Here is a 25,382-nt window from a genome sequence, read left to right as displayed (position 1 = left end):
AGGGTATTCTGTAGTTGATGGCCTCTGCCCACAGGATAGAGATGAAACCCTCCCTGTCCTGAGGTTTCCTCCAAAGCTCTCTGGAAGTTTCAGGTGGGCATGGGCATGGACATGGGTGTGGGCATGGGCGGGTCAATCCTAGGCAAAAATCAGGATCCTCCCCTCCACATCCTGGCCTGCCTTCTCTCCTGTATTTCCTCTTCCCAACTCCAAGCTCCCTTTGGTCCCCTTAGTGGGGAATCTCCTTGTACTGCTACTCAGTGTCCTCAGCAAACTGTGCTCAGGACTCTCCACTTGACTCCTGATGTGCAAAGGAATGCTTTTGAAACATAGAAGGAAATAAAAACAAATGAGCCTTTTTCTCACTCCAGCCAGGTTTATAAGAGTACACTCCTGCCACGGATTGAAAATACCTGATTTGTCATCAAACCTGAGCAGGGATCCCTTTTTCTAGGCATTTGCAGTCTTCCTCCCAAGCTCTGACTGCCACGGATTCCATGCAAGGGGAGCCTACATCATCTACAAGAAAGGAAAACACAGCAGTTTAATAGCACAAAAACATTATGCCCGCAGAGTTCTTCAAAAAGATCACTCAGGCTGCAGTACAGGACATGAATTAAACAGGCACAAGACAGCAGACAATGAGGCCATTGAGGATGCTGTTGCAAAAACCCAGGCAAGGCATGGTGGTGAATTTAACTAAGGCGGGGCGGTGGGATCGCAAAGAGGCAGATTAAACAGATATTAATATTTAGGCTGCTCTGCCAATGGAGTAGCCATTAGTTGTTCCTTTACTTTCTTAATAAACTTACTTCCAAAAAATAAAATAAAATGAAGAAATCCTTAGTATTGATATTAAGATGTTAAGCCTGCTTCCTCAGTTGTTTGTTCCAGGAGGAGACAGCATTTACACTGACTGAAGGAGCGGTGCAGGAGTGTAGATGGGTGCGTGATAAAGGTTGTGGACCAGAAGGGAGGACATAGAAGACTAGATCAGGCTAGGCCTGTTAACATCAGGAATCAGGACTTTGCCCGTTGGTTTGGAGTCCCTGGCTGGGTTTTCTAGAAGTAGATGCTGAGATGGAGCTTGGATGCAAGATGTTCATTGGAGATTTAAATGGACAGAATTATGTCTTCCCATTATTCACATGTTGAAGCCCTAACCCCCTGTACCTCAGAATGTGACTGTATTTGCAGATAGGTCTTTAAAGAGATGATTAAGTTAAAATGAGGCCCTTAGGGTGGCCCTTATCCAATAGGACTAGTGTCCTTCCAAGAGGAAAAGGAGATTAGGACACAGACACACTCAGAAGAGAGACCATGTGAGGACACGGCAGGAAGGTGGCCATCTGCAAGCCAAGGAGAGAGGCCTCAGAAGAAACCAACCCTGCTGATACCTTGACGTTGGACTTTCAGCCTCCAGAATTGTGAGAAAATAAATTTATGTTGTTTAAGGCCACAGGCCTGTGGTACTTTGCTGTGCAGTCCAAGATGACTAACACAGAGATCAGAACCTGTGAAGGGAAAGGGCGGAGGAAAGAGTGGGCAGAGAGGGAAACTGTACTGTGACATGCACCCCCACAAAGCTGTAGCCAATACGGCAGGAGGCTTTAGAGCAAGAATGGCTCCCCAGAATCACAAGACACCTGTGCCTTCCTCTTCTCCCTCACTTAGTCTGTGGATGTGAGTGGCCCTTATATGAGTGTGACTTCAGGCAAGGCAGCTCTCTGCAGCTCGAAGGACCAGAAGGAGCTGATGAGTGGAGATGCCTGTGCCTGTGGCCTGTGCTTCCTGTGCTGGGCAAGGCAGCGCTGCCTCACAGAAAGTGGCACATCTCCTTGTCTATCCCAGCCCACCCCTCACCCTGTTCAGGTAACTGCATCTTCTCCTGGATCCCAGTAGACCTCCGTCTCTGAGAGAAAACGTGTCTGTAATACAACCAGTTTGTCCACGGTCAGGAATTCGCTGCACACCTCCTTTGCTGTCATTGTAAATTGGTCATCTAGTCTGAGGCTGTGTGGGGCCTGTTATTTACAATGCAGATTTTGTTATTATGTAGGTATGGTGAGACCAGCAGATCAGGAGATGATTTTCTTTGAAAAGATAGTCTATTACTCATAGTTCCCAGGACGAGGGTGGCAGCCACACTATGCAGAGACACATGAGGAAACACCAGGGTCAGTCAGGAGGCAGAGGGACGGACACTGGCTAGCATGGGCAGGAACATTCATTGTGGCTTCCACAGGAAGGAATGAGTGAGGCATGGTTTGCACATTTAGGATTGGCTCATTTGAATAATTTCAGCAGGCTCTGGGGTGCAGGGCCTTCCGTAGTTATTTGGTACCTGGCCCTGGGGTATGAAGGGCAGGGAAATACTAGCCCAGAGTGTGAGACCTTCATAGAGGAAGTGGTCGGTATGTGGGCTCTGGATTGGTGCATATGAAAAGTACACTCACAGGTAAGTCATCTACTGTCCCCAGGAATTGGCAAGCCCTAAAAAGGGCAGCTTTGCCAGATGTGGCAGCTCACGCCTGTAATCCCAGCACTTTGGGAGGCTGAGGCGGGCGGATCACCTGAGGTCAGGAGTTCAAGACCAGCCTGACCAACATGGAGAACCCTGTCTCTACTAAAAATACAAAAAATTAGATGAGCGTGGTGGCGGATGCCTGTAATCCCAGCTACTCAGGAGGCTGAGGCAGGAGAATCACTTGAACGTGAGAAGCAGAGGTTGCAGTGAGCCGAGATTGCGCCATTGCACTCCAGCCTGGGCAACAAGAGCGAAACTCTGTCTCAAAAAAAAAAAAAAAAGAAGGGCAGCTTCCTTATGGTCAACAAGGCCCCACATGACAAAGCATCAGAATAAAAAGATATGCACAATACAGGGCTCACATGCCAGTGACTCAAACACCATGTAAGCCTATGATGGTGGTGCTGAGGCCGCATGAACGGGAAAGGCAAACCTCGATCCAGAATGTGTATCTTTCCTGTGAAAATGAACCATTGACCCTTCCAGAAAGAAAAATGTCCAGTGTAATCATCTTGCCAACTGACCAACTGGACTCTGAGGAATGGTGCCATATTAGGGCCTATTGTCCGTGTCTGTTGCTGGCAGGTCAGATATCTGGCAGAGATTGTGGCAAGAACAGCCTTGGTAAGTAGGAATCTATGCTATTCTACCCATATGTACCCTGTATTTCTGCTGCCATGGCCATTTAATTCATGTGCTCACCATGCCAGCAGTGGAGTGGTTAGTGATAGAGACTGGCTGGCCATCAAATATTTGACACATTTTGTCTATTTGGTTGTTTAGTGCAATGATTCTCAACTGAGACAATTTTGCCCACCCCTCTTTTGAGGGCATTTAGTAATGCCTAAGACATTTTTGGTTGTCACAAGTGGGAGGGTGCTAGTGGTGTCTAGTTGATAGAGACCAAAGATGCTGCTAAACATCCTACAATGCACAGGACAGTCCCCACAACAAAGAATTGTATGGCCCAAAATATCAGTAATGCTGACAAGTTAGTGTCTCTTCTAAGGTGGATGCACTCTTATGGAAGACAATGACAATATGTTTTACAATTATCTTCATTCTTCATGATGCCTCCCACACATCCATCCACATGACTTTACCCTAGACTTCTTTGTACATGATTTTCCAATCTTATTCCTTTTGGGCTCCTAACCAGTCAACCAGGTCATTCACCATTGCCCAGGAGTCAATATATACTCTAACTCATGCTACTTCCCTTCTCATACAATATCAATGGTCAAGTATACTGCTCAAATCTCTGGTCTTTGCAAATATTTTCCCTTGCCATTGTCTTTCAAGTTCACCCTTGAAAGTACTAGTTGTTGCAGCATAGGCTGTACTGTACTTGATGTCCATTTGCAGCTTCCACCCACATACCAAGCCAACCCATTTGCAGCCCCAGCTCAGGCTTTCTCTTCCTCATTCTTCTGGTTGTAAAGGACCCACACAAACACATATGGCCATAGATGTGAATTGAGATTAGGGGAACTGGTACAACAGAGGAAGATGTCATCGAGGTTTGGAACGCTTGTGTATGCATTCCCTTAACTCTGGAATGCCTAAATGCATCTAACATCTTCTTGAGGATTGCTTATGAGTCCACCCAACTTTATGACTTGGGGAGTCTGCCAGGAATGAGCTCGTGATAGGTAATTCTTCCTGCCTGGTCACTGGTCACTTGCTGTGGGTAATTCTTCCTGCCTGGTCACTGGTCACTTGCTGTTTTGTGGTCAGGAGACGTGACTCTACCAGGATGTAGCGGCATGGCAGAAGTTGCTTGTTAAAAGATAGCATGGCCTCATTACAGAACCTCAGGGTCTTGTGACAAGATTCTTCCAGTGGACCCTGTCACAAACTCCACACATCATCTTTTCCTACACTGATATTTCCAATACCATAAGGTCCAAGTGGCATAAATGTTTGCCCTGAAGCCGAGACCCACTGCAGAGCCATTTCTCATCCTGGGCCCCACTCAAAGCTGGGAGACATTTATGTTACTAGTACATGGGCAGAAGTGGTATAGAAGATGCCATGACACAGGCCCCCTCCAAAAACTAGAGAGGTCCACCATGCATTATACTTCCTTCTTCATCATGAGAGGTGCAAGATGGAATAATTTGTCTTTCATTTTGAAGGGATGTTCCAGCATGTTTCTGTCCATAGGACCCCTAAAAATGTTACCAATGTGGCCAGTCCTCAAATCTCTGTAGGGGTTTATCTCCCACCTTCTGGAGCACATGTGCCTTACCAAGGCCTCCAATGTCCTAGCCACCTCCTGCTTATCTAGCCCAGTCAACATGATGTCAGCTATGTAATGGATCAATGCAGGTGGTCCAGATAGTGCAGATATCTTCAGACAACATTACAACAGGGAGTGAGTCAACATAACCTCGGGGGAAACTGTATATGTATATTGTTGTCTGTTCCATGTGAAAGTGAACTATTTCTGATCCTCTTTTTCTAATTGTGATAGAAAATAACATATTTGCTGGATCAATGGCTGCATAGCATGTGCCTCAGGTTGAATCACTGCTGTATTCTGAATATTTATGTCTACCCAAAATTCATATGTTGAAATCCTAACACCCAAAGTGATGGTATTAGGAGGTACAGCCATTGGGAGGGGATTAGGTCATGAAGGCAGAGCCCTCATGAATGAGATTAGTTAGTGCCCTAATAAAAGAAGCTTGAGAGAGACTCCTTGCCTCTTCCACCATGTGCAGACACAGTGAGAAGCACCATCTATGAACCAGAAAGTGAATCCACACCAAATCTGCCAATGCTTTGATTTCAGACTACTCAGCCTCCAGAACTGTGAGAAATAAATTTCTGTTCTTGCAAGCCACCCAGTTTAAAGTATTTTGTTAAGGCAACTCAAAGAGACTAAGGCCATCACCCTGCTTTAGCAAAGCCACCTCACCTAGTGCAGCAGCTGCAATCAGGGCATGACTTGGTTGAGCCTGTGGTATATCTATAATCTTCCTCCAGGATCCAATCCGTTTAACTGGTGATCAAAAGGAGATATGATAGGGCTTACCATCTCTGCATGCTTTACACTCTTAAAAGTGTCCCTAATGTCTGCATTGCCACCACCCCATGCAATATTATTTATGACCAACTATCTTGTCTGGGTGGAAAGGTAGGCATTTCAGAGGTTTCCGCTTGGCCATTCTCGCAGTACCTCTTACCCCACGGGCCAAGGACTCAATGTGAGGGCTGCATCAACTGCTAAATATGTTGATCTAATTATATATTTTGGAAATAAAAGGCATCCAAATTGCAAAGGAAGAAGTAAAACTGTCTCTATTTTCAGATAACATAATCCTACATATAGAAAATTCCAAAGAATCTACACGGAAGCTACTAGAGCTAATAAATACATTCAGCAAAGCTTCAGGGTACAAGATCGACACATAAAAATCAGTTTTGTTTCTAAATACTTGCAATGAACAATCCAAAAAGAAAATTAAGAAGATGGTTTCACTTATAATGACCTAAAAGAATAATATGCCAGAGAATAAATTTAACCAAGGAAGTGAAAGACTTGTACACTGAAAACTAAAAAACATGTTGAAAGAAGGGAGATCTAAATAGATGAGAAGACATTCCCGTGTTCTAGATAGAAAAACTTAACATTGTTAAGATAGTAACACTACCCAAAGCAATCTACAGATTTAACACCATCCTTGTTCAAAGAACAATGTTCTTTGCAGAACTGGGAAAGCCAACCCTATGTAATTGCAAGGGACCCCAAATAGCCACACAATCTTGGAAAAAATGAACAAAGCTGGAAGACCCACATCTCCTGATTTCAAAACTTACTATAAAGCTAAAGTAATCAAAGCAATATGGTACTAGCATAAAGATAGACACATTGACCAATGGAATAGAATTGAGAGTCCAGAAATTAATCATATATGTGTCGCCAATTGATTTTTGATAAGAGTGCCAAGTCTGTCAATGGGAAAAGAAGAGTCTCTCCAACAAATGGTGCTGGGACAACTGGATTTCCACATTCAAAAGAATGAAGTTAGACCCCCTACCTCACATATAAGTAAAACTTAGCTCAAAATGGATCAATGACCTAAATATAAGAAAGAAACCTATAAAAATCTTAGAAGAGGCCAGGCGCGGTGGCTCACGCCTGTAATCCCAGCACTTTGGGAGGCTGAGGCAGGCAGATCACGAGGTCAGGAGATCGAGACCATCCTGGCTAACACGGTGAAACCCCTTCTCTACTAAAAATACAAAAAAAAATAGCTGGGCATGGTAGCAGGCACCTGTAGTCCCAGCTACTTGGGAGGCTGAGGCAGGAGAATGGCATGAACCTGGGAGGTGGAGCTTGCAGTGAGCTGAGATCGCGCCACTGCACTCCAGCCTTGGTGACAGCAAGACTCTGTCTCAAAAAAAAAGAAAAAAAAATCTTAGAAGAAAACATAGGGGTGAGTCTTCATAACCTTGGATTGGGCACTGGGCTTTTAGGGGAGAATCCGTTCCTTGTATTCTTCAGCTTCTAGAGGCATCTGCTTTCCTCTGCCCATGACCCTTTCCCAGGAGTGGTATCACTCCAACCTCGGCTTCTGTCATCACAGCTCCTTCTCTGACTGACCGAAAGCATGAGTGACAAATGAAAAAATAAATTGGACTTCATCAAACTGTACAACTTTTTCCATCTAAGGATGATTGTTAAGAGGGTAAAAAAACAGCCTATGGAATAGAAGAAAATATTTGGAAATTATTTATCTGATGAGGATTAATATCCTGAATATAGAAAGAACTCTTAACACTCAACAACAAAAAGACAAACAACACAATTAAAAAACAGCAAACGACTTGAATAGACATTTCTCCAAAGAAATATACATATGGCCAATAAGCACATGAAGAGATAACCAATATCTTAAGTCATTAGGGAAACACAAATCAAAGCCACAATGAGATACCACTTCATGCCTACAAGGATGACTATAATAACAATAATCAGAATGTAACAAGTGTTGGCAAGGATGTGGAGATATTAGAACTCTTGTACATTGTGAGTGGTATGGAAAATAGTTTGGCACTTCCTTAAAATGCCGAACATATAATCATCATATGACAGCAATTTCACTCCTAGGTTTATACCCAAAATAATTCAGAACAAGACTCGAACAGATACTGGTACAGCGATATTCACAGCAGCGTTATTTACAATAGTGAAAAGGTGGAAGCAATTCAAGTGTTCATCAATGGATAAATGGATACACAAAATGAGGCATATACATATAGTGGAATGTTATCTGGTCAGAATAAGGAATGAAGTTCTCACACATGCTACTATGTGGCTGAACTTTGAAGATATTATGTTGAATGAAACAAGCCAGACACAAAAGGACAAATATTGTATAATTCCACTTATATGATCTATCTAGATTAGGCAAGCAGAATGTACATTAGAGGTTACCAGCAGCTGCAGGGAGGGGAAGATGGGAGTTATTGCTTAATGGTTCCAGAATTTTGGTTTGGGATCATGAAAAAGTTTTGGGAATAGGTAGTGATGATGGTTGCAAAACATTGTGAATGGAATTAATGCCACCGAATTTTCTACTTATAAATGGTTAACATACCAAACTTTAATGTTTGATTATTTTACCAGAATTTTTTTTTAATTATTTTCAAAGCAGGAAGAAGCAAGATTGGAGGACTGGACTGAGAAGAAAATTAAACTGCAAGGCAGGGCTGATAAACCCCCAGCCCATCTGGTGGAAACTCTGGAACAAGTGTATCCTATCAGAGGAGTACCATGGCATGTCAGAATGTCTGGGCTATTCTGAGACACAAATATCCCTACCTGACTTAATCACAAGATGTGGCCTGGAAAGGGCATGATCCAGGTGAGGCAGCTCTAGACAGCTAGAAGCTCTCTACTGACTGTACTTCCCAGAGCTGGATGACAAGACCTTCCAGGGGTCACATTATATCCAGATGGGGTATAATGCAGCCCATCTTTGTGCCTCTCATACATGCAAGCACCCAGGGAGAGTATGCATTCATAGTATGCTGGTTAGCTACTTTAAGCCTGGATTCAGCCATGGCTTACAGTTACCAAGGTCAAAATTCCTGAATGCCCCAGGTATTCCATAGAAGAAGAGTTCATAGGCTTAATGAAGTAGGTATGTTAGGTTACGATGGATTTATTTTGTGCCATTTGTACATTTATCTTGTAAGCATACTCCCTGGGAGAGTCTAAATGATATCCCCCTCACCAAGGCATAAAGAAATGGGCACCTGTACCATTGTATGAGTTTTTGCATGAAAAAGAGAGATTTTGCATGTCTGTCCTTAGAGACCATGAGTATCTTTCAGCTGAACTCTGTGGCTGTGTCCTCTGAAGGTGAGGTCAGGGTGGGAGACACTGCAACAGAATAGTTCCCTGATCTCAATGGGAATAACTGAGACCTGGGCTGGTAGAGGCAGATGGCACTGCAGTCACAGTCAGGGACACTGGTGGAGGGAAATCTTCCAAAAACTTCAGGTCATACATCAGGATGTCCACTTGTGTGGATGAAGAGGTCTGGATCTACACTGATTCACAAGCGGTGACTTATGGGATGAAAGAACAAAATTAGAGAGCTGGTGGCAAGGAGCTCTTGGAGAAAGGAATGTGAATAAAGCTCTTGGAATGTGAAGTAATTCACAATCCAAGGGAATCCTCCCAAGAGACCAGAATCAAGGCCCTCATACAATAATCCAGGTTCACAAGATGGCATGTTCTGTAGCTGTCAGTCAGCCCCTTTCCCTACCACACTGTACAATTACAAAGAGGCCCTGGGGGCAGGATAAGAGTTGTGCAGGACTGAGCAACAGGGCCTTCTCCCTACTAATATGGATCTGGGCAATTCCAGTAGTACCCAGTTGAGTCCCTGATATGGCACCATTCTCTTGGGGAGCTGGAACATACGGTGGGCAATGTGCTACCTCTTGAGGGGTTTATTATGCTGGCCTCTGTCGTCATAGAGGAGAGCAATCTGTCTTCAAAAGGATAAACTCATAATCTAGGTATGAATTTGCCTCTCCTGTCCTCAGAGTTCTGCCAGACCCTCAGAGTGTGGGCTTCAAGAATTCCTGATTCATAGTCAAATAGCCAGGAGACACCATGTATGATGATGAAAGTTCATGAAATGCGCTGGTCTTACCCCAAGCCCCACCATCACCTGGAAGCAGCATTCACAGAATGGTAGGATGGTCTGCTGGAGGCTCAGTTATGGTAGCAGATGGGAGGTGGCACCCTCAGAGTTTCTGGAGGCTGTCTAACAGCAATCAGCAAACACCTCAAACCAATGGCCAATATTTGTTTGATCTCCCCAGGAGCCAGATACGTGGGTCTAAGAATCAAAGGGTTGAGGTGGCTGTGTTTCTGAGCCTGTAATACCTAACAACTCATTGGAGGAATTTTTGCTTCTCATTCTGTTGTATTGGAATGGATGATTTTGGAAGTCCCAGAAGGAACACAACCATGGCACTGTGTTAAGTTAGAAGCTGAGATGACCCCTGGCCATTTGGGGTTCCTCAGCTGCTGAACCAAAAGGCCTGGAAAGGGTCACTGAACTGAGACGGTGACAGATCTTAGTTACCAGGGGAAAAAAAGCTGCATTATTGCTACCCCATGGGGACAGGGAGGATTGCGTAGGTAGCCCAGGGATTCTCAGGAGCCGCAGTCTTCTAGTACTTTCTTGCCCAGCAGTCCTCACCTACAGAAAACTGCAGTGAACTGAGGACTCAGACCTGTTCAGATTGGAAGTTTGGGTCAACACCCTACAACAGAGACCCTCGCCCAGCTGAGGACTGCAGAGAGTAAGAGGAACATGGTATAAAATCAGCTGCAGTTCCCAGGTGGGCCTCAGAACCAGCTACAGAAGAGGAGACGGCAGCAGATACGTTTGTGTTCATTGTTTTCATTCTTCATTTTTTGTCATCACCCCTGCTACATTGCATGAAAGAGCACTGTTAGGGCTAACATGTCAGGTTTCACAGGGGCCTATGGCTGAACTGACATCACCTGCAATGATGCAATATCTAGCTAGATTTTGCATATCTCTCTTTAGAGACCATGAGTATTTTTTAGCTGAACAGAAGACAAGAGGAACGAGACTCTACAGGATATTTTGCATCAGCCCATCCAGATCCACTTTCCATCCTTCTCCTGCTTCGTGGCTGGGAGGCAGGTTCTCTGGGTGGCATCCACCAGGTCCCTTGCACTCTGGTTTCTGGCTGGGACCTGCCAGTGTTGGCACCATTAAGAACCTGAGGTCACCACCCCCACAGTGGGTTTCTCTACTGACAGCTCCTGTCTGCCTGGAGCTGCTCTTCTAGGTTCTGGTAGCCATCGTCTCCCTTGGCCTCTGCAGGGCCATGAGGGTTCACCGCCTCCCACCATTGCTAGTCGCAGGATTCTGCACTAGTCTTTGTTTCCTTCCCTAACCCCTGGCCACAGCTTGTCAATATCCCTTCTTTAAACTCTTCTCAATTCCAGCTGGACGGTCTGATTTACTTCCTGCTGGATCTCAGACTTGTCTGAAAACAACAAAATAAAATCAAAGATAAAAAATCCATTGAAACTCTTTTTAAAATTGTGAAATGTAATTGACATGAAGAAAAGCGCATATAACATGGATCTAATGTTGAACAGGTCATTATAAATGGAACACCCATGCTACCACCATCCAAAAATGAAAACTGGACTGTGGTCAGCATTTCCAAAGCCCACCCACTCTTTGTATTCCTTTCTCCATTCAGAGACATGTCCTATGGCTGCTGTCACAATTTACCACAAACTTAGTGGCTTAAAACAACACTTATTATCTTACAGTTCTGGTGATCAAAAGTCTACAAATGAGTTTTGCAGGCTAAAATCCAGGTGTCGGCAGGGCTGTGTGCCTTCCAGGGGCTCTGGGGGAGAATCAGGCTCTTGTCTATTCTGGCTTCTAGAGGTACCTGCATTCCTCTGTTCCTGGCCTTTCCCAGGAATGTCACCTCCTCTGACCCTCCTGCTACCCTTTTAGAAGGACCCTTGTGATTACTCTGTGCTCACCCGGAACCTGTGAATATGTTACCTTACAAGGCAAAAAGGGCTTTGAACCTTTCCATCTCAGGATCCTTAACTTACTCACATCTGTAAAGCCCTTTTAACATATAACGTAACGTATTCACAAGTTCTGGGGATTAGGACGTGGACATCTTTGGGGCCATTATTTTGACTGCCATACCGACTGTCTGGATTTTTATGGTAATCATTTCTTTGAATAAAGTTATTTTTAAAGATGAATTGACTGGGCCCGTTTATCACTGGTGACTTTCTATTTAGGCCACAGCCTGGTCCCTAGTCACCCTGTAGTGGGCTGCTTTTCACTCAGCCATCAGTCCTGGCCTCTTGCATTTTAGTCAGGAAGACAGAATGCCATAGTACAAGGCAGGCGTTCCTCATATGAACAAGGAATGGCTTCTGGCCACTTTTTGTTCATGAGCTTTTCTCCAGTACTATGACCTCGAGAGGTATCCCCACCTTACAAATAAGGAGACTGAGGCTTACGGAGCTAAAGTAACTGCCTTCCAGTTGCTCAGCTAATAAATGGCAGAGCTGTAATTCAATGCCAAATTTGGTGTGACGTCAAAACCACTCTCTATCCCATCACACTGCTACCCTTGAAAAGAAAGGAATTCTCTTCATCTGAGGCCACAGCATTAAGGTGGCCTTAATTAATGTGACACCCCCATGCAAATACACTCTTGATATAGCAGCCCGAGAACAGAAAAAAGTGTTTTTAACTATGAGCCCTGAAAAATCAGCAGCAACTGTAATTTACATTTCTGTAAAGTTTCGACTTTATGTAGCAAAAAAACCCAAACAAACAAACAAAAAACCTGTCCACAAGTCGCCTTAGCAGATACGTGGCTTCTTTCATGTGAGCTCAATGGCGTGTTGGTTAATGGCTCTCATAAGAAAATATGTTCTAGGGTCATTATTGATAATAGGCAGCAATAACAAGCAGTAGCAAAGCTGGCATGCAGCAATAGGCAGTGTAAAATTTTAATGGGAGGCATTTTCTGGATTTTGATTTTAAATGCCTTGTTGTTACAAAATGAAAACAGCTTTCAAGAAGGATAAACATCATGTCAGAGGTGAGGAGGTAGATCTCCTTAAGTATGTTTGCTTAAGACACCAGAGGAAAGAAGCCTGGCCAACTCGCTTCTCCCTGACACTTAAATTACAGCATCATCAATAATAACATCAAATTACACAACATCTGAGAACACCTAACTGCTTAGCACACACATACCATGAACAGAAAAATATAGGTTAGTATTCCCATGCCAAGATCAACTCAGAAGAACCTGTCTGACACCTACTACGTACTGGGCATGGTGCTAGGGACTGTGGAAACAGTAGGAATGCATCTGATATAGCAACCATGACGTCAAACAGCTTGACATCCAGCATTACTGCGTGGGACAGACCCACAACTCTGCTAGAACTCAGAACTGTCAGTTGTGCTGGGGAGGCAACAGACTGGCGGTCATGGAGGGGCAGGACTTACAGAAAGTGGAGAAGAGTTAGGCAAACAAGGGCAAAATCAACACAAAGTTTAGGGCAAGGAATCTGTGTTCATCAGGGTTCTACAGGGAAACAGGACCCATAGACTGTAGAGAGATTTATACAAAGAGACTGCGTATATGGTATTGGCTTACACGATTATGGAGTCTGAGACCCATGATCTGCCATCTTCGAGCTGGAGGCCCAGGAAAGCTGGTGGTTTGGTTCTAGCTCAAGCCCGAAGGCCTCAGAGTGAGGGTAGCCAATGGTGTAAGTCCCAGTCCTAGTCTAAAGGCCCAAGAACCTGGAGCTGTTATGTCTGGGGCCAGAAGAAGGTAGATGTCCCAGTTCAAGAAGAAAGACACCGAAACTGCCCTTCTCTCTGCTCTTCGTTCTATGTGGGCCCTCATGGGATGGGATGATGCCCACCCACGCTGGTGAGCATGATCTTCTGACTCAGTCCACGGATTCAAATGCTCATCTCTTCCAGAAGCGCCTCACAGACACACACAGAAACAATGTTTTGCCAGTTATCTGGGCATCTCCTAGCCCAGTCAAGTTGACACATGAGATGGACCATCACAGAAACCATATAAAAATTATTATTTATTACATGGCTTTCAAATTGCAGGTTTTGACTTGTTCATGTATTGTGAAATCGATTTAGTGGATTTTGAAAAGTGCAATGGGACAAGATAGAAAATAGAGTATGTTGCACATAGTAAGGTCAAGTATAAAAATTTTAATATAGTTTTATATAGGCAGATACATGTGTGCATGGGTCACAATGTGAAATGTATTTCTCACTGCAGGTGACAGTCCAGAAAAGACAATAAAACCCTGATTGAAGAGAAGCTGTTGTGAACTCATTATAAAACCCTGGGGCCTGTTAATCAAACTCATTACATGAATCTACTTTTCTTGAAACACAAATCACCCAGTGATATGGTCAGGGTTCAGGAGCCGTTTCTCCTGCGTGTGCCACAGAATAAGTGTGCCTAAAGCATAATAGTATTAACAATGGGCTGGCACTTATGGAGTGCCACTATGTCCTAAGTGCTTCACGCGTATTCTTTCTTCACAAGCCCCCATGCAGGAGGCACTATTATTATGCTTATTTTACAGATGCGGACACTGGGCACAAGAACCAACACCTTCCCAGGGCTGTGCAGCTAGGAAGGGCAGAAAACAGCTTGGAATTCAGCATGATCCCTTCATGTTTAGCTTATTTCACACTGATTCCTGCTAAGACTGTAAGATTTTGAAGGCAAAATCTGTCTCATTCCACCTGACATATGTTTGTTTATTGTTTGGTATTCGTGTTATCTCTTGCTACATAACAACTACCCATACTTAACGGCATTAAACAACCATATTTTATTATGCTCATGGATTCCCTTGGTCAGGAATTTGGATGGGATACGGAGCTGGGGTCACAGCTAGAAAGATCAAACAGCTGGAGGTAACTTGAAGGCCAGACATTGGAATCACCACATTTATTCATACATCTGGTGCCTGGGCTGAGATGCCTCAGAGGCTGAGACTGTTGACCTGAGCACCTCTCTATGACCTCTCCCTGTGGCTTGGACCTCTCCCAGGCTGAGTTCTGAGTGGGTGTCTCCCAGGAGGGAATATTGGAAGGTAAGCATTCCAAGTGAGCCAGAGGGTGCATGCCTGTTATGATCTAGTTCCAGGAGACCACATATCAGCTCTTCCAGCTTTCCCCATTGGCAAGCCCATCCAGGGGTCCACAGGGAGGGGACATGGACCCCACCTCTTGATGTTTTAGAACCACCCTATATGACATTCTCAACTTTTTTTTAGCTTCCAACTAGGATATGAAAGTTTCCTTGTCAGGACAACTGGATTTCCTCTGATGTGGGAGATTGAGTGGCTCAAATTCCTTGTGATGCATAGGGCACTTTGTGGTTAATAATCTGCTGTTCATTAGAATGATCTGGCATCTCTATAATAGTAAATGGGCCGGAACCACAGATATATTTACTGCCTTAATTTAGTTGCTAGCACTAGGCTTATTTTAAAGTATTTTCTCTCCATTTGGACTAAATGTCTTTTATCTAAGCTTATCTTCAATGTCAATAAGCTTAGCATTCCTCAACAGCTGGAAGCCCTGATATTATACATCTCCCCTTCTATTAATCTTCTGTAAGTTGATCTTTATAGACATCTAATCCATTCATCACCGCAAGCTGTCCTTTCCACACTTGTATGGTCTTCCATTTAGCTAAACCAAACTCTATTTCTTTATCAAGACTGAAGTTCTTTGTCATTTTCATAGTTTATAGAGTTCTCTCTTAGAGCTGGTTTGAAGTGTCAGATTGTCCACAAAGAACAAATGGGTCCTCATAAAGTTCTTCACTGTGTTTCATCTGGACACATTACCAGAAATTTTTGGTAAAAATTATTTCCCGAAAGAATCAGAAGGTCTGAGTATCCCCCAAATATTTCATTCTTCAAGAAGACCTACAATTTGACAGTTCTCCCGTGAACAGAACCAGATCCTACATTTCACTTGTTCTTCTCATTCCACGAAAGCCTTAGATTCAATTTTACATTATGGCTACATTATGTCTAATTGATACAAAGTACACCAAAAGGTTTCTTTAAAAATCACTATAATCCATATTACAAGAGAGGGAAGGAAAAGAGAGTTGCAAGTGAAGGAATGAAAGTGGTAGAAAGGTACAAGGAAAAAAGAAAGGCTTATTCTCTTCAGAACAAGGTCACTGAAATCCAGGACCACGCCAGGGCAAGTAACTGCGCTTCCCCTTTTGGGGATGAGAATATACAGCAACCAGGAAGTGAAGATACAAAATCAGAGACTCATCATCGGGGCACTCGAATGTCCCTCACAGAGGCAGGTCTCTTCCTCTCCAGGCCCTGCCCACCCCAGGGAAGTGCTGGCAAGTGAGCAGGTTTGAGTCACCTAAGCTAGTTGCTGGGCTGGCTACAGGACATGGAAATCCTGGCCTGGGCCGAACCTCTTGGGAGGACAGTCTATTATCTGTGTGTATGTTATATGAAGTATTGTTTGTACCAGTACCAGGCTGGGCAATGGACAGGATGTTATGGGGAACACTGAGACTTGATAACAGTTCCAACTCTCAGCACGTGCACAGTCTAGAGAGGCTGATACAACGCACACAGCAACCAACATCTCTCATCACAACCAACAGCTCTAATCACGAATGCAGCGCAGGCCCAGGGTCTCAGACTGAAGACTTTCATCTGCCTGAGGTTGTCAGGGACAGATTCACAAGAGGAGGTAAGGCGTGGGGAGGCAGGAGAGGGAACATTGTGTTCCGTTGACTGAGACCAGTTCAACTGGGGTGAGGGGACAAAGAATGAACCCTTCCCTTCAGCATCCCAAGGATCATTTTCTGGATCCATGATAGTAGGGAAACCCACAGTGTCTAGGAATCCCACTGAGACTGGCAGTAGGCATCCACACCCACACTCTGGCCTTTGGCAAGGAGAGAAGAACCATTTTCTCTTCTGCACATTCTGCTTCTACTGCAGCAGAAAGCAGGCATGGGCCCTGTTTGTCTGCTTAAAGTAAGGCTGTGACTCCTTTGCAGCAGTCATCCCTCTGGGCTTCAGTCACTGTGGTCTCTCCCATGTAGAGGTAGCAGCAGGATGAATGCTCCAAACAACTTGCCAGCCGTTTTGTGCCAGACACTGTACACATATAAGTGCCCCTGGCAGCCCCAAAACACAGGTTCGATCCACAACCCCAATTTTTCCTGATGAGGTAACTGAGGCACAGAGATGCCAAGTAATTCAGCCAAGGTCACACGGCTAGCAATAGGTGTGGGATTGAAAGCCAAGTGGTCTGAGTCCAGAGCCTGCCTCTTGGCCACTCTGCCCTGCCACCTCTTAACACTGCTCTTCAAGCCACTTACCGACAGCCAGCCTCGGCTCTGCCACTAGGGGAGTTCAGGGAAGCTGACTGTCCAGGTGCCCTTGCCACAGCCTGAGCCGAGCCTCTTCATCCTCTTCAGATGGCCTTCTAAGGTACAGCCGAGCATCCATTTCCATCCCACACCTGCACAGGTCTTAAATATAGAATAAAGCTGGCACGCTAACTTCCCTCTCTTGCTGTGCTCGGGCCTCAGGACACCGGGGAAACCAGTGGCAAACGCGGCTCTCCTGCTTGGGGCCAGACCCTGCAGAGCCTTCAGGAGCCCACTCATGGGACTCCAAGGGGTTTCAGGGGACACTTCAGCCCACCTCTGTAGTTTGTAACCTGCACTAGGGTTCAGACAGTTTGTGTGAATTGAATGGAAACTTTTATCATTCAAATCAAAGTTCTATGCATGCATTTTTCTAGAAGGATAGGCTTCAATCAAAATTTTCAAGAAGGCAGGGACAGGGTAATGAGTGTTTGGCCCTTGACGGATCGTGTTCTGTAGTTCATGGTCCCTCAGTGACTGCAGGCCAGCAACAGATTTGCAGGACTCTTGTCCACCAGCAGCTTTGGACAAAATTCAGGCTCAACCAAAGCTGAGCAGCACAGTCAAAGTGCTAAACACAGACCTGGAAAATAACTGTTCAATGAATAACTATCAGCTGTTCAGTGATAGTCGGAGGGCATTGGGAATTCTTCTTAATCTTGTAAAGTGGCATAATAATATTGTAATTATGTTTTTTAAAAGTCCTTAGCCTCGTCGATGGGGAAGGGAAGGAGTAGATTAATGAATGGAAAATCTTGACAATCTTTAAAGCTGAGCACTTGTGGGTTCATTATACTATTCTACTTTAAAGTTTTTAGATTTCACAATAAAAAGTTTTTTAAATAAAAATAAATCAAAGCTACTCTTTATACCAAGATGCAAACGTCTGAGTCAAGCAAATGACTGAGAATCTTACTTCTCCCAGAAAGGAAGCCTAGGAGTCTCCTCGCAGGCCCAGGCAGGATGGCACGTACTTGTCCCACTCCCAGACTGGACCCATCCACACGGGTGCTGGCCATCGGGCCCAGGACAGAACAGGTAGCATCTGGGTCCTCCTCTTAAAGGGCTCAGATCCGGCATTCTCCACTCAGTATCCCTGCGTCCTCGGGCATTTCAACTCCCAGGTCTCAGTTTTGCTGCTCATAAAATGGTTGGACCATCCGAAGGCGAGGTGTGCGGGCGGTTGGAAGGAGGAAGGTGAGGGTGCTTCCTAGAGGTGACCAGGTGAGGCCGGGAGTCGAGCATTTTCTTAAGATTGCTTGCGGACGCGGGGGTGGGTGGAGAGCAACACGATTAAGAAGGAACACACGCACGCACACACACACACCTCCTTCCTCCTTCCCCTCCTCTTCCTCTCACCCCGCCCCCCGGGGGGGCGGTACCCTAGTCTCCCGGGGGAGGTTTTGGGGCGGAGGACAGCGAAGGACTGCGCCCAGGAGGGTGGCCGGCTGCGGGAGGAGGACTTGGGTTCGGGCTGCTGCAGCTGGGTGGCCAGTGCCGCGGCGGCCCCTCCCCCGCTCTCCCTGGCCGCCGCCCCCTCCTCCTCCCGTCCTCCTCCTCCTCTCCCTCCTCCCGGTCCCCCATCCTCCTCCCGGCCCCCGGCAGCTGAGCAGCCGGCGGCGCCGCGGCCGCGCAGCCTTTGTCTCGGGCCGCCGGGCGCGCAGGGCCCAGCGCAGGCGTAAGTGACTGGTGGCCGGGCCGCCGGGGGGCTCGGCGGGGAGCGGGCTGGGGGTCGCGGGCGCTCCCTGCATTGGGGGGGGCCGGGCCGGCTAGATCCTCCCGCCACGCGTGTCCCGGGATGCTCGGGCGGTGCCGGCGCGCGGGGGCGCGAGGAGAGCCGAGCGGGGCCACCGCCGGGGAGGGCGCGGGACGCAGAGAGGGGCGCGGGGCACGCCGGGCCGCGGGGCCGGGGGAGGGGGTGCGGGCTCGCGGGGCGCGGCAGCTTGGCGCCCACAGACGTGCGGCTTGGGTGCAAATCCTGTTTCTCTGGGCAGAGGCCACGCGGGGACGGAGGAGGCAGAGAGGACGGGCTGTGATGGAGAAACGGGAGAGGAGCCGGCCAAGCGCCACCGTCACCACCATCACCAACCACCACCACCACCATCACCATCACTGACTGTCGCCCATCCCAGCTCCCCTGCCTCACCTCCCATCTCATATCCCTGTGCAGTGCCAACTTTATCAGATCATCTCCTTTTCACTGGGTACTACTTTGGAAAAGCGACAGAGTGCGCCAAGTCAGAAATAAGTACATCCGCTGTGGGACATTTATCTTCCCCTTTCTATTTAGCTACCTCAATTATCTCATCAGGAAAGGGGGCACAATGGCATTTCATTCCTCTAAATCACACTGAGATGGCTGGGTTGCTTCCAGTTTTTCCAGTCCTGGCCCTGGACGGTTATATATGCTTGGTGATGATGATGATAAAGTAATGTCTTCATTAAATTGGACAGTTGGGAGTTTTCAGACTTACTCTTCTTTGACTTCTGAGTGTCAGTATACCAGTAGCAAATAGAAACATAAGGAAAGTGAAACTTTGACTATCATAATACCAAGAATAGATGCAAAACAGGCACTTTTGTAGGGACGTCACCCAAGAGAGCTGCAGGCAATGGTTTTCATCTGCAGTGTAGAAAGCACCCCATCAGTGCCAAGTGGCTGTGGGGAGCTCCTCAATCTGGATGCACAGTTTCCCGTGGGGTTTTCACCCTACCTAAAGAATGCTTTAATTGCCGTTTTTCAAAATTGGCTTTCACCAGGCCCCAGGGACGGCTGACCAGTCAGAACAAACACAGGGACAGAGCCCCAGGGCTGTTGGGAAGCCCAGCACCAGAGGGCATGAACCTTCTTAGGAGAAGTAAAACTTACAAAAAACAAGCTCTTAAACCCTCCGCCTTTTCCCCTATTGGTTAGAAAGTGAATCTTAAACTGTGTTTTATGTCCTAGTCTAATAAAAGACAGCTAGACAAGCCTATGTTTCTTGACATGCTTGGAAAATCTTCCTGAAAAGTCATGCAGCAGGGCTTTTTCTTTTTTCTTTTTTTTTTTTTTTTCGACTGAGTCTCACTCTGCCTCTCAGGCTGGACTGCAGTGGCACGATCTCAGCTCACTGCAACCTCCGCCTCCTGGGTTCAAGTGATTCTCCTTCCTCAGCCTCCCGAGTAGCTGGGATTACAGGTGTGGGCCACCATGCCTGGCTTTTTGTATTTTTAGTAGAGACGGAGTTTTACCATGTTGGCCAGGCTGGTCTTGAACTCCTGACCTCAGGTGATCTGCCCGCCTCAGCCTCCCGAAGTGTTGGGAATACAGGCGTGAGCCACCACGCCCAGCCAGGGCTCCTTTTTAGTAGGGCTATGGAGTCCCCCACCTGGTGTTTTTTTTTTTTTTTTTTTTTTGTCCTGTGTCCTGTTTTTACAATTCAAGAAGGAAAGTGATCATATTAAAAATAATGTGAACCCAGCTGAGCTGCATTTGTCATTACCATAGTTTAAGATTTCTCAAATGTCGAAGTATAATTATATGTCATTAACTCAAACCTCTCTAATTTGTGAAGTAGGGTTTTAAATAGGGTATGTAATTCTCTGGAGAATGACTCTGAAATCATTCTGAGGACCTGAAGTTTAAGTAAGGCATAGTCAGTCTAAAACAATGACATTTTCAGAACAAAGACTTGAAGAATTATTTAGCTATGTTTTTAATTCTGGATCTTTAGGAAATAATTAGCCTCTCAAGGAAGCTTCATGCCAATGATAGTGTCTTAGTCTTTTGGGTCTGCTATCACAAAATGCCTTAGACTGGGTGATTCTGAACAAGAGAAAGGTATTGCTCACAGTTCTTGAGTCTGGCAAGTCATGGATCCAGGTGCTGTGGATTCAGTGTCTGGTGAGGGCTAGCTCTCTGCTTCATAGATGGCACCTTCTGTGTGTCCTCACATGGTACATTGGGCACACAGGCTCCCTTGGGCCTCTTTTATAAGGGCACTAATCCCATTCATGACATTGGGCATTCAGAAGCTAATCTCCTAAAGTCCCACCTCTTGATACCTAATCTTTGGGTATTAGGTTTCAACATATGAATCTGTGGGGACACCAACATTCAGACTGTGACAGGTTGGCATTGAGTTCCAAGTTATATCCAACATGCATTGTTTTAGCCCATACAAATTGTTACAGCCTATACTAATTCTATGTTAATTTAAGAACAATTCATTTGCTTTTGTTGAGATACGATTTACATACATAAAATGCACAACTCTTCAGTGGACAGCTTGATGAATTTTTGCCCATGTGTCCCCTGCAATAAGATACAGACTATTTCCACAGGCCTAGGGGATCCCCTGATGCCCTTTCTAGTCGGTACCCCCCCCCAACAGAGCCACTATCCCCTCAATGGAGCCACTATTGAACTTCTATCAACATAGAAAAATAATTTCTTTTAAAATAATTTCTAAGTAGTTTATTTTGCATTTCACTCCATTAAATGCAATTGGCCTATTCCTTAAATGCATTTGGCCTATTCCATTTATGACCAAATCCGGGGGCCCTGAGCCCAGTGCTCTGTAGACATGAGACTGTATAGACCTGAGACATGTTATTATTAGCACATAAGGCAAAAACTTCAACAAGCAGAAGCAATACCCTGTATGCAGATACAGAGGGTTAGGGGAACCCATGAGAGTCTGGGTCTAACCCAGTTTTATTTTGTTTGTGAGGGGAAAGGGAAGGCTTTTTGGAGGATGTGAATTTTAAGTTGAAAATGGAAAATTGAGTAGAAGTGATCCAGCTAAAATGTGGTAGGGGGAAAATTAAAGCCTATTCTAGGTGGAAGGAACATCTTGAATTCCAGCCTCAGAAATAAGACAGCATGGAGTGTTCGAAGAGCAAAGCTAAGTTGAAGATGCTTGGAGTATAGAGCTGTGGGAGAAAAGTGGGAAATAATGCTGGAAAGGCCATAGGAACCCTTTCAGATTGACACAAAGGCCCTGCTGAGGGGTGGGCCTTGGCTGTAAGAGCTAGGAGAGCTCTAGGACAGGCCTGCATGGTGGGCATGGCAGAAGGAGACTTGAGGACTCAGCAGGTGGCTGTGGGGTCGGGAGATTACAGGAGGCGTGGGCGGGGGGCCAAGTGGTCATTCAGGTGAGAGACAGTGGTGACCTGGACTATGCAGTGGCAACAGGAATGGGGAGAAATGAATGAAATGGAAAGAGAATTACAGGGTAAAATGAACACAAGTTGATGTTTGCCAGGTGAGAATTCAAGGATAGCCCTTGGGTTTCTTGGATCTTACAAAATGGATGGATAATGGTACTCTTGGAAAGATGGGAGAAGAATCTTGTATATATAATATCCTCCTTTGTTATGTTTCTTTCTGTGTGGACTTAGTTTCGGTTGCAAGTTAGTGTGATGCATTCAGGTACAAATATCTACTGGGGACTTGTAACTCATACTGACTGAGCACACTCCATATGCCAGGCATGCTCTGTCACTTAGGATGCAGTCGTGAACAAGATGATGAAAACCCTGCCTTTATGAAACACAGGTGGGAGCTGCAGCCTGAGGACCCACAAGGTTTAAGTGGCGACAGAAGGCTTCAGAGTGAATGAGATGGCTCAGTCAGATTTCAGTGAAAGAGCAGCAGCCCAGCATAAAATCTCAAGAACACTAAGAGACTAAGAAGGAACAGAGAAGAGATGGCAAGGAAAGCAAGAGAAGTTGGGCTTCACAGGCCTAGGGAGTGATCCCTAGTGTCATACACAACTGTGAAGTTAAGGGAGATGAGGACTAGAGATGATCTATTGCAGCGTTTCTCAAAGTAGGGTCCCCAGACCAGCAGCAGCAGCACCAGGAGCTTGTTGCAGTTGCAGATTCTTGAGATCTACTCCAGACCTGGTGACTCTGGGAGCTCTAAGGGAAGGGCTTAGCAATCTTTGTTTTAACAAGGTTTCCCAGTGATCCTGATGTATGCTAATGTTTGAGCACCACAGCTCTATTGTGTTAATTGATAAGTCACTGGTGATGCAGAAACTTGGTGAAAGTAACTTCATAACATTTACACCCTGTTTGGGCAAATTTTTAAAATGTTTCGTGGGACTGTTAAAGTTTTATTCTATTTGTTTAGAAATTTCAAATGTTTTATTTTCTTTTGCAATAAAAATGTTTTTATTTTCTTTTGCACAGTTTGAGTTTTTTTCCCCTCTTTGATTGCTCATTGGTAGCTGATCCATATTTTTTTCCCATCTGTTCTGATTTTTGAAGTTTCGTTCCTGTCTCCTTTGAAACACATCACTTTACAGGGTCTCAACATGTTAGGGCACCTGCATCATTGATACTGGTTCACTGCCCAAAACAGAGTGCAATCATGAAGATAAGTGAGTCTCAACTCTGAATGGCAGCCTGAGAAAACACCTAGATGGTTAATTAGCTCTTCCAAAAAGTTCCAAGACCCTATTAGGGATATATTTCTAATTATTCAAGCTTGTTACTCATGAGAAGTAATTGGAAGTATGCCCTTTTCATCTCAAGTGATCCAACAACATAACCATAATTATTGTACTTCTAATGCACTTATAAAGGAAAGAACTCTCACTAACTAGTGCTTTTGTTGCCAGCCTCCCAGGTACTTTATTGCATTTCACAGGAAGAATTAGAGCACAATATTTTGTTTTGCTATCATCAGGGAATACCTATGGTAAATGAGAAGAAACTGATGCAGATACTACCCTTATAGTTATCCCTGTTTACTGAAAACTTTGCCTTTTATAAGAACAAAAACTAGTAAGTAGTTCCTGTACTCTGTATGTTAACAAGCACAAAGAAGGACCACAAATACTGAGTGAATGGATGGTCGGATGGATGGATGGATGGGTGGGTGGATAGATGAATGAATCAGTGGGTGGATAGGAAGATAAATGGATAGATATAGATACATATGTAGAGGGCAGACAAAAGAATGGATATGTGGATGGATGGGTGGGTGGATTAATAAATGGATGGATGGATGGATGGATGGATGGATGGATGGATGGATGCATGGATGGACAGGTGAGTAGATGGATGAATCAGTGGATAGATGGATGGGGTAGATGGATGGGTAAATAAATGGGGAGGTGAAAGAGTGAATGGATAAAAGATGGTGTGAGAGACTTCTACCTAAAGAGGTAAAAACAGTCTTTTAAAAAAATATTATTCCACCTGAGGAAGGTACAGTACAATGAGCTGAACTGGGCTGAAGACTTGGATGGCTTAGTGACATTGTCCCTTATTTCTAATGTGATCTTGTTCAAATTCTCTAACATCTCTGAGCTCCTGATGTGAAAGGATAGTATCACCCACCCACCTGCTGCCAAGTTTGTGGTCAGAACCAAATTGTATAATGGCCGTGAATGTGTTGTTAAAATTGTAAAGTGCTATAGGAATGTAAATAATCCATGTTCTATGTGGTTAGATAATGGATTGTCATTTGGGGTTGCTTTTAAATGTTAGGACTGCACTTTTACTCTGTTATGGGGACATCTTATTCATTTGTGCACACGCATTTGTCATTGGTAAGCTTAATGTATCCAAGCATGGGGTGCATACTTGCCTGACCAACACGGAGGACTAAACTAACATCTCAACTGAAAATACAAAATTAGCCAGGCATGGTGGCACATGCCTGTAATCCCAGCTCCTCGGGAGGCTGAGGTAGGATAATCGCTTGAACCCGGGAGGCGGAGGTTGCGGTGAGCCGAGATCACGCCCTTGCACTCCAGCCTGGGCAACAAGAGCTAAACTCTGTCTAAAAAAAAAAAAAAAAAAAAAAGTAATCTGAAGTTACTCGCTATTGAGAATATATCATAAGTGATTTATTTTCCAAGTCAACGGCAAGCCAGTGGCACACAATGAGCTCCTCCTCCTGCCCCTCTGCTGGTGCTAATGATCCTTAGAAATAGGCCAGCTTATCTCTCCATCATTTGCAAGGTGCTCTCACAAACATTTTCAGTGCACACAGATCCTGTTAAGTAGGTGTTGCCACTTTACAGATGAGAAAGAAGGAGAAACATTCCCCAGTGAGACCACTGAGCCAAGACTCCAACTCAAGTGCTCTGGCGAGTCCAGTTCTCTTTTCACCTGAGAACTTCTTAGTCATGAAACTCCCAGCAAAATATGTGTCGTACTTCAGAGGTATCAGCCTATTGATCTCATTTGTGTGTTGATTCTTTTGAAGACTCATCAAGTGGGTGGAAATGGGATCAGAATTGGCAAGTCGCCAGTAAAGGGCACATAATGCGCATACCACCCAAAGGAAGGTGACTGCCTGCATGTGCTT

At 45.2% G+C, this 25,382-nt stretch overlaps 1 protein-coding gene across 1 annotated transcript; it reads left to right on the top strand.

The window, feature by feature from the left end:
- Positions 1-18,221: 18,221 nt before the first annotated feature.
- LOC134732387 (ran-binding protein 9-like) lies at positions 18,222-23,240 on the top strand. Its single transcript, XM_063617044.1, has 3 exons — positions 18,222-18,271; positions 18,462-18,752; positions 19,069-23,240. Exons 1-3 carry the CDS (start codon positions 18,222-18,224, stop codon positions 19,505-19,507), a joined length of 780 nt encoding a protein of 259 aa, XP_063473114.1. The 3' UTR covers positions 19,508-23,240.
- The last annotated feature ends 2,142 nt before the right edge of the window (positions 23,241-25,382 follow it).

This window comes from Symphalangus syndactylus, chromosome 14 (assembly GCF_028878055.3).
Source record: "Symphalangus syndactylus isolate Jambi chromosome 14, NHGRI_mSymSyn1-v2.1_pri, whole genome shotgun sequence".
NCBI lineage: Eukaryota > Metazoa > Chordata > Mammalia > Primates > Hylobatidae > Symphalangus > Symphalangus syndactylus.
The sequence above is the reverse complement of the archived record's forward strand: the minus strand, read 5'-3'. Positions and strand labels throughout refer to the sequence as shown.

Bases quoted from the DNA above. Each gene is read 5' to 3' on its own strand.
- LOC134732387 (XM_063617044.1), top strand. From the start codon at position 18,222: ATGGTTGGACCATCCGAAGGCGAGGTGTGCGGGCGGTTGGAAGGAGGA. The intron at 18,272-18,461 runs GTGAGGGTGCTT...GCGGTACCCTAG, and splicing joins GGGCGGTTGGAAGGAGGAAG to TCTCCCGGGGGAGGTTTTGG. The intron at 18,753-19,068 runs GTAAGTGACTGG...TTCTCTGGGCAG, and splicing joins GCGCAGGGCCCAGCGCAGGC to AGGCCACGCGGGGACGGAGG.